The sequence below is a fragment of the Protopterus annectens genome, chromosome 2.part1, assembly GCF_019279795.1.
Source record: "Protopterus annectens isolate FY-2018-M chromosome 2.part1, PAN1.0, whole genome shotgun sequence".
Taxonomy (NCBI): Eukaryota; Metazoa; Chordata; order Ceratodontiformes; family Protopteridae; genus Protopterus; species Protopterus annectens.
In genome coordinates this window covers 1,700,275,676-1,700,285,860 of record NC_056729.1, presented here as the reverse complement: position 1 = coordinate 1,700,285,860, position 10,185 = coordinate 1,700,275,676, and the positions used below count along the sequence as shown (strand labels likewise).

General features: G+C 40.2%; 1 protein-coding gene across 1 annotated transcript in view; it reads right to left on the bottom strand.

The window, feature by feature from the left end:
* Positions 1 to 10,185, bottom strand: part of KIF1B (kinesin family member 1B) — a gene marked incomplete in the record, with an annotated part of 2,363,676 nt that overhangs the window by 1,820,409 nt on the left and 533,082 nt on the right. Inside the window, 2 exon segments of the mRNA XM_044063146.1 lie at positions 5,504 to 5,521; positions 5,689 to 5,754. Of these exon segments, the coding sequence (XP_043919081.1) occupies positions 5,504 to 5,521; positions 5,689 to 5,754 (84 nt within the window).

Sequence of the window (10,185 nt, the reverse complement as noted above, 5' to 3'; positions counted from 1 at the left end):
CTTGTATACACCTGCCTTCCATGTGCGCCCCCCATCCAAGGTCTGAGGCGTCTGTAGTCATGGTCTGTGTTATCAGTGGTTTTTTGAATGACATACCTGTGTTTTCCTGGCTCACCGAGGCCCACCATAGGAATTCCTTTTGTAGGCATGGAATGAGTGGTATGATGGTCTCCAAGTTGTTGTTGTGTTGAGACCAATTTTTTTTTTAGGTACCATTGAAGCTTTCTCATGTGTAGTTTTGCTAATGGAACCAGTAGAATGCAGGATGCCATGTAACCCAGGGCCTGTAGGAATCTCCTTGCAGTCATCTGGGTGAGTTTTGCTAAGCCTTTGAAATAATGAGTTAACTTCTCTTGCTTGTCTTCTGTCAGGTAAGCCATCTGAGAGGCTGTGTCTAGTTTGGCTCCTAAGAAGATTATTTGCTGGGATGGCTGCAGTCTTGACTTTTGGAAGTTGACTGTGTATCCCAGAGCTTGAAGTAATCGTATGACATAATCCAGGTTTTTTGTCAACATCAATTTGTCGTCCGCTTGTATGAGGCAGTCGTCCAGGTGCGGGTAAATTTGTATACCCTGGAGCCTGCAATGAGCAATTACTGAAGCCAGGCATTTTGTAAATACTCTGGGCGCAGTAGATAAGCCAAATGGCAATGCTGAGACTTGATAATGCTCTGGCCCTGCAAGAAATCTGAGGTATCTTCTGCAGCTGTGTCTGATAGGGACATGCAGGTATGCCTCCTTGAGGTCCAGAGTAATCAGCCACGACCCCTTGCCCAGCATGGGAAGGAGTTGCTGTAGAGTCAGCATTTTGAACTTTGGTACTATGAGAAAGGTGTTTAATGCGGACAAGTCCAGTATTGGTCTCCATTGAGATTCTTTTCTTGGAACAAGGAACAGTCTTGAGTAAAACCCCTGTTCTTGTTCTTGTTGTGGAACTCTTTCTATTGCTTTCATTCGAGTCAACAGAGTGATTTGCTTGATAGCCTCTGCCCTTTGATTCTGTGGTAGGTTTGGCATGCCTTGTTTTCTTGGTAAGGTATGGAAATGAAACCTGTGCCCTCGGTCTATAATGTCCAAAATCCATTTGTCCTTTGTCAGTCTGTGCCAGTTTTCTGCAAACAGAGATAATTTCCCACCCAAGGGAGCTTCTAGTTGTTCCCTGGTAGGTGGTAGTAGAGGAAAGTCATTGAGTTTGTGGTTGTGGGGCAGGTGAAACCCCTGCGTCACTTCTTTGGTTTCCTGGCTGCCATTGTCGTCCCCTGTAAGGGCCTCTGTATTGGCCTCTTCCTCGGCCACGTCTGTTCTTACCCCTTTGAAACTTTTCTGGATTAGGAAAGGACCAGTTTTTTGAAGGCCAATTCCTACTGAATCTGGGGGGTTGAACCTGGAGGAAATCTTTCACAGTCTGAACTGATTTTGCCTTTTCTTTGATGGTCTTTAACACATCCTTAGCATTTGCACCAAAAAGCTTGTTCTTTTCCAAAGGTGCATCCAGAAGTTTTGCTTTTACATGATCTGGTAGAGGTTGATCTTTTAACCAAGCATGTCTACGAATCACTGCCCCTGTCATAGCTGCCCTACATGAAGCTTCCAGTGCATCATATCCACACTGCAGGAAGTGATTGCTTACTTGCTGAGTGTTATGTACAGCTTCCTGCAAAGTCTTCCTGTCTAAAGGATCAGGAGAAGCTAATGTTTTTTGCAAATCTTCTAAGAGATAATCCTGATATTGTAACATATGAAAAAGACAATTTAAAGCTCTCATAGATAAGGTAGTGGATGTGTAAACCTTTTTGCCCCATCTCTCTAAAGACCTTGCTTCCCTGTTGGAGGGCAAAGGATTTTTTGAGGTGGAGGCTGAAACTCCTTTAGGCCCCTGTGAAATAGTTTCCAAATCAGCAGTATGGGCCCTGAAGAAATGGGAATGAGTTTCTGAGACCCTGTAATACCTGTCTGGCTTGGCTGGAGCAGGAGGAAGAGAATCAGGGGTAGCACTAGAGTCAGAATACAAATCATCCAGAACATCAAGTACAGGAGGAATAGCTAAGGGCCTGTGCTGAGGCTTCTTAAGGAAAGTCCTAAGGCATTTCCTAGAATCAGAATATTCCTGACCCTGCCACTTGAAATGTTCCCTCATGGTGTGCAGAACTTCCCCAAAAGAAATATCCTCAGGAGGGGAGGCCGAAGGGATGGAATCTTCTGCATCCGAGTCCTCATAGGTCTGGAAGAGCTCTTCCTGGCTATCAGAGTGGACAGAGCCCTCAGAGTCTTCATCTGAAGGAGTAGGATCAGAGGGTTCAACCCGGGGCCTTTTATCAGGAGGAGGCTGGGATGCTCTCTCAGGATGAGCCGGTGAACCTCTAATCATGGAAATTAAATCAGCAGCCATGGACATAATTTGTGTCTCCGGAGTCGGCTGAGGTAAGGATTTAGAAGTAATATGCTTAGTTTTGCTGGCTGCCTTAGCCCTAGTGTAGGCCTTAATGGACATGGCCATAGGAGGCCTGGCAGCTCCACGTGCAGGAGTGACCTTGTCTACAGCAATGGTCTCGGGCATTTCCTCGGTTTTGGTATCCGGAGGAAAGTCTATAACTGGCGTCGGAGTAATGTCTGGAATCGGAGTCGTTGGTAATGCGGTGTCTTCGGTTCGGAGCGGTTGAGAGACCGTCTCAGAAGGAACCGGAACACTTGCGGTAGGTTTTGGCGTGGAGTCGGTGGTAGACGCGGGCCGAGGATGTCAGTCCCGGTCTTTTCGCTTTTTGGGAGTTTGCGATGTCGGCATGGTGTAAGCAAATTTATCGCCGAAAAAATCTTCAGTGAACTCCGCCCGGCGCCTGAGAGTGCGCTTGTTGAAGCGAGCACAGGCTACACAGGCCGAGACGTCGTGGTCTGGGCCCAGGCAAGGGAGGCAGTCAGAGTGGAAATCCTTATGAGGTATTTGTTTACCACAAAAAAGACAATTGTTAACTTTTTCAGTAATCTCTGACATCGGCTGAGGCAAGAAAAGGTCCCCAACGGGGTACTTAGCTTTTTTGATGACTTCGGTATCGTACAATACAGGAGCTGACCACTTGCGAACTGCTTCTGCTTCGGGCACCGTGCGGCAAGAAAGACTGAAGAAAATGGCGTCGGCTGATGCTTATATACTCCAGCTGCTCTGACGTCGGAGAGAATTGCGACATCAGCTGACGTCGGACCCAGACTTTGGAATCCGGCCGACCGAGGGCTGCCTGAGGCAGGACAACCCACATGTTATGACTGCAGTTGCATTCTTTAAGGACATCTCTGGATTATTAACATGTTCCCAAACTCTGTAGTATTACCTGGACCTCTTGAACCTGGGTAGTCGATAGCTACACAATTCCCCCTTGCTACCCTCCCATTTTTTTATTTTACTGTATGTTATTTTATTTTTTTAAGTCTTTTCCATCTCTCTCCTTTCCTGTCTTCCCCAAATTTGACTCGTGCATTTCTCTGTTTCATATCCCATGGCCAACAACTGCTCATACTTCAAATACTTTGTTTTTAGTATATTATCTCCATGGAAACAGTACATGATGATGTTATGACAATGTACAGGTAATCTTGTCTATTTTACTGCTTATTATACTGACTGAATTATTGTACCACATCTACTCGTGACTGTGTTCATTCATGCTACATACTATCACCTCTCTGCGAGCTTACTCTTACATTACAGCTGTTGTACTGATACTGATTAATCAGTATTACTTCTTTGGCTGCTTTCCACTGTGTTGCAGTTTTAACACTTTCAGTAAACTGAATAATTTTTCAATTCACCTCTGCCGTCCACCACAAAGCACATGTATCCTATATTTTCCTTCTCTGGGATTACTTTGCTCTTATCTGTGACTGTAACAAGTATTCCTTTACCATACTGCCTAACTGATAAAATTCTGTCACAACTCTTAGTAATTGAATGCTACCTCACATCACAATTCTGCATTTTTTTTTTTTACTTTTACTATTTTTTTATTTTCATGCTGTCTGATACTTTTATTTCTTATAATCTTTTACAAGTTAGTTAGCTTCTTTTCTACATTACTGCAAATCTTTTCTCATGTGTTGGACTGTCATACTGTATTTTTAATCATTCTTGTACTTTGTATATTGTGTGGAGCTTTCCTCCGCGGGCCTCCACTGAAAATGGGCAACTCTGCCCAGTCGGAATTCCCTGGGAAACAAATACAAAAAATAAATATAACTTTATTCCATTAACAACCATTCATAAATCCCTTACCATCAGAGAAGCAAAAGAAAACAGTACCAATCAGTCTTCAACATACAGTAACTGCCGTGGTATACAAAACCAGGTGGTTACTCTGACCACTTTTGGATTGAAAACCAAATTATGTAGAGCACTATGGGAGTATGACGATGTAACACTGAACTATACATGAACCATGGGTGAAGCTGCAGTTACTAATACTAGGCTTGTAATTAATTACTATACTGGCATGATTATTGTAGGAAAATGCCTTGCACTTTGGTGCTGAGTCTGTTAATCAAATCTCTGGGTCATGTGATGCATAATAACGCTGTTATAGCCTAGTGTGGGGCCCCCTGAAGGAACAGGGCCCTACTGGTCAAAATTGGCCCAAATGGCCTAAGGTTGGCCCTGACCACTATTACACAAGATGAGAGCTGCTGCAGAAAAACAGCTATAAGTAGTTGGTCAGTCAGATGGAATCATCATAAGCTGTAAAACTACTGCAATGACACTGACCATTTAAGAACACCAACAGCAGGCAAAAACAGAGGAACACAAACTCAGACGTTCTGCACAATGTTGTGATAATCATTACCCTTTCTTAACATTTCGGTAAGGGTTAGTTCAATGCTCAACAACATAAACCAAACACACAAAGAATGCCTGCATTAAACCATATGTGAAGCATGATAATATTTTAGTAACATACCCACCCCCAAAAATCTATAGTGAAAACTAGGGGAAAACAAAATACTTCAGTGCGGAGTTCAACTGTGAGCCAAAGATGCTATGAACAGTAAAGGACACAGCCCACTGTCACAACCTATGTGCAGTCCTCTGAAATACCCGGCTTATGGGTTTGAAAGAGCTTAGGGCTAACTTAGCAATTATGTCTGGAAATACTTCTATGTTACGTTTAATGTTAAGTTCCTGCACTGTAGCACCCCATATAGTCTGCCGCTTAAACAGCACGATAAAGTGCTGCACCAACCATAAATTATGACAGTAAAGGGAAAAAAAAAAAAAAAACAGAACACGATTTTAACACATCTGGATGGCATGTGGGTTCTTCCTGACTAAAGTACATTCTTATAATATGCAGGTAATTACAATAAAAACTGTCTAAAAATGACAAACCTAACAAAAAGATTTAAAACAAGAAAAGACTTAAAATGTGTATTACTAGACAAAATGCATATTACTAGACAAAAGTCACAATAAAGGAGAAATTCCCCAGGGGCATACACTGCTGCAAAAGAATATTAAAAAATACCTTGCTGGTGCAATTATCCTGGGAATGACAGCATTAGTAGAGGGGGAAAAAACAAGATTAAATTGCTTAACACTTATCAATAAATTTTCTTACAAAAGGGTTTAATAACATTACATTAAAAAAATCAGTGTTTACTTAAGAGAGAGTAAATCAAAGACACTGCCTCAACTCATTTAAGTACTTACCACTTCTGCGAGTGCGGAAATAACTTTGCCTAAAGTTGTGAGTGATTTGTTGATGTTTGCTCCCTCCTGAAAAAGACAGATTAATCTTGTAACTATTTTTTTTTAATTTTTAGCTTTTGTCACACAGCAATTATGCAAAACTCTATCAACAGCAATATAAACAAAGTATAAAAGCCTCCCTACCCAGCATTCATAGGCGTTTTTGTTTTTATCTTAAACTCAGAATTTTGAATTTCACCTATACACACACTGCACCTGCCATAGTTTGACACTTAATAAAAACAAACTGATGAACATAAAAAGGAAATACTGACTGAAAAGCAACACATAACAAAACTCACGAGAGATGCAGATTACTCAGAAATCTGGAAAATTTACTTAAAACCTGCTAGAAGATTTTTAATACCAGTAACAGTTTGTTATTATACATATATCAATGGAAAACTGTTAATGTTTTACTTTCTGATAGAAATAAAAGCACATAAAAAGTGTGAAGAACTGTCACACTGCATTAAACTGGTTTGGAACTGTCACAAGGTAATAGCCTCTTAAAACAGAAGTGTGTGCAAGAATGATTAACTGTCATAATCTAGAATAAGGGATGTCCAACCTTTTGGCTTGCCGGGGCCGCATTGAGTGAACAGAAATTGTCTTGGGGCCGCATATAAAATATATCATATAGTTAACTCTTTCGCTGCCGCGGGAGACCAAAGTCGACCTCCTGGCTGTACTGTAGGTGCATTCGAACAATGAATAAATGTAATAAATGCCTACTATTTGCTTTAAAATTCTAATTCTCATTCTAATTCTCTAATCTACCAGTTAACCCTAACATCTTAGTTAATATATATATATATATATATATATATATATATATATATTTTTTTTTTTACAAATAAACAGATATTCACTACAGCACTAGCATTTCTCACTGGGAAAACCATTCCAGCAGCCCAACTACATAAAATGTCAATTTTAGGAGTCCTACAATACTATAATCCACAAAAATAACCCAACAAATTTTCAATAAAGTAAAGAATTCACATTACTGACTTAATAAAACAATTCTGAATAAGCTACAAGAGGGTCTCACCCAAACAAATGACTGGTGCCAGAAACATGGCCTCAAGCTAAATGCATCATCATCCCCTTTGAGGAGAGTGATGTCCCCACAAATTATCACATTAATAACAATGTTGTAAGCACGCAATCAGTTGTGAGGTGCTTGGGCACCCAGGTTGATAGAAACCTGACTTTTGACCACCACGTTGTCTCCGTTGTACAGAAAGCTTTTTACATGGCCCACCTCATTAGTAAGGTTATCTCATCCAGGGACAAGGAGGTCATAACATCCCTGTATTCTTCCTTTACAAGAGCAATTATTGAGTGCAATGCCCCTTTTGGTATGTGCCTCAGCAAAACACCCTGCCAAAAGAAAGACTACAACCATTTCTAACAAAAAGGTCAAAGGACCGAGTTCACTTAGTTATCCAAACAGACTAAAATGCTTCATTCTTTCCTCTCTCTCTCACTGGCCCCTATAAATTTCATCACTGGCTTGCTTTCCAGGCTAAGAAAGATCCTGCCTTATGAGACTTTATCCACCTCAGAAGTACTGGTTATATTTAAAACGCTCACTACAAAGACCATGACACAAAAACCTTCAACTTCTGTAAAAAGCTCCTCTCATTGTCAAACAAAGTAGTTCAGCAACACAACTGGCTGGATAGCCATAAATGTACTTCTTGAGTAAGTAGTATAGCCTTCATCAAACCGGATGGAAAATCCGCATACTAAACTTTCCTAGCTGGATGGCTAAGATCTAATATTAGTTACTCAAGTCTACTTGCCCAAGAAGAGAGGGGCCTATTTACTAAGAATTCTATTTGCAAAAATATATTCAGTATATATATTAAATCTCTCTCTCTTACACACACAAAAGGAGCCCCTACTTGTAAAATAGGCAACCTCAGTAATCACATGACACACACTCCATGAACGAAATTGTCTGGAAGTCAAAATATCTGAAAAAAAAAATCATAACTGAGATGGATTCATCCATGCAATTTCCCACCACCAAAAGGACCATCAATAAATCAACAAACAACTGCTCAGCAAAAAGAAAATCAATAAGAAATCCGTAAACCCTCTAAGATCATACTACATACTGGAGTAAACATACAACTTCCCTCCAATGTAAAGCCATTTGACATTCAGACACTTTAATTTGTGCAGAAGTTATTCACAGACTGACAGTTTACTGAGCGAGCTGTAATGCTAACCTTCACTTTTGAAAAAAAAAAAACAAATTCCCAGACTTTGTCAATAGCTCAAAGTGCAGAAAGGATTATTATTTTTTATTTATTAAGTATTTATTTAATTTTTGAAAACATCTTTAAAACTGTTGAATTGATCACACACACAGAAACACAGAAAAGTTATTGTGATAAGTAAACCACAGACTGCTGCAAGAAATCAAAGTCACATTAGCACTCAGTGCTTACATCCGAATGAAGCGTACCTGTCAATTCCAAAAGAATTAAAGTAGCTTAATAAGAAAGTTATTTGCAAGGTTACATGGCATTTTATATTGGAAATAAGCAGAGATATTAAAAAAGCTGTTTCTCATTATTATGCTGAAAAGTCTTCCAAGGTAATTACAACCTTCTGATTTAGCATGGACCCATACCTCTCAACCTTAGAGCAAGAAATCTGGACAAAGCGAAAAATAAAAGTGGGACAAAGGCCCAAAAATAGTTATGCATCACAGACACCATTGAAACAACTGTAGCTGCAAACATTATACATCATGTATAATGTTTCTATCCCATCTTTGTCAGTTAAGCATTATATGGCTCATTCAATCCTGCCTTCTTTTGCAACAAAGAAAACCATGCATTGAAATGACAAATGCATTAAAATAATAAAACACATTGCATCCACATCGTGCAACTTCCTACCTGCAAACAACCACAGAGCTTCCACTGAAACTAGGGCTGCTTATTTCCCCAGAATGACACCTCAAGTCTAATGGTATACAATCTACCAGGATCTGGACTACCTGAAATAAATTAAATCATGGCCTGCAAATTGCAAGTGCACTTTGCTCAATTAAACTATATTTCTAAGCCCACTTACTGTACCTTTTCAGTAACATCCCAATATCCATTTCCAGGTCACTTTACAAGACACTGGCAGTGGTAGACTTGGCATCCTCCAGATCCCTACAGGACCACACTAATACTGCTAACATTGTCCATTAAATGTAAATATCCATCCACTGTAAATGGCAAGAAGCTATGTCTTAAAAAAATCTACTTTTGGCATGCCTAGTACCCAAGTATCAGGTTTCGAAACAAAGAAACATGTTCTCCAGTCTGTAAGCCTCTGTCTTTAATAATCATCTACTGTTGCAGCACTCCCAACACAAACACACACATACACACTAAAACCCCCAACATTTAACAAATGACATTGTGCCCACCTGATTTGCCAGTATTGATGATCCACTAAAGATAGCTTACTGTTGTCCAATCTACCACTGCTTAGAACCCACCAATGACAAAACAGTACTGGGTGCTTTTTTGTTTATAAAAAAAAAACAATAAACTTTATATGCTACAGTCCCACATTAGTCAATCCACTACTGACCCGTTAAACCCTAGGCTGCTGTCTCATTCTTACTTCCTGGAATTGCATTACCTTGGATGACTATTTTTATTTCCTAAGCAAAAGACAAAAATTGGAAGATGTTGCAAAAATCCAGACATTCTTTGAAAATCCATACAGTTGAGAGGTATGATTTCATATTCAGTACAACACTCTCCCTGTCAGAAAAGCTGCAATTTAATGAAAGTGTACTTTTAATGTAGGATATATTTGTGAGCTAACTTGTTTGTGTTCAGTAGGTAGACTGATAGTCATTAGCCTCTTTGTGCATGTGTCTCTCTGTCATGCACACATACGCACACACTCACTCTTCTTCTACTTTCACGCACACAAACATTCTGCTTTCATGCATGCACTCACTCACTCTGCACTTACCTATTAACACAAGTTAAGTGCTGTCCCTTTCAAAGGCAATGGCGGCAACTCCATACACGAGTCCCTCTTCAGCGAGAACACACACTGATTCTTTGATATGAAATAATGGCGCGAACACCCAGACCCTTCTTTGGCGCAAAAAAATCAAAACTAGAAGGATGCTTTGGCACATGCGCACACAGATGTTAGAGTTGCAGGTCACAGGCATGAAAAACACAACAAAAAAGTGTTTTGCGGCATGTGTACATCGATGTTGGAGTTAGAGGTTGAGGGCCACATGGAAGAGCTCTGAGGGCCGTATGCGGCCCACGGGCCGCAGGTTGGACACGTCTACTAGATCTTTTGAGACATGAGCGATTGTTAAGAACATAGAAACAAATGTATCCAGTCGTTCATGCTAAAAAGACGTACATGAACACTTATTTATTTGCCTTTGTTTACCAGAAAGGTCTG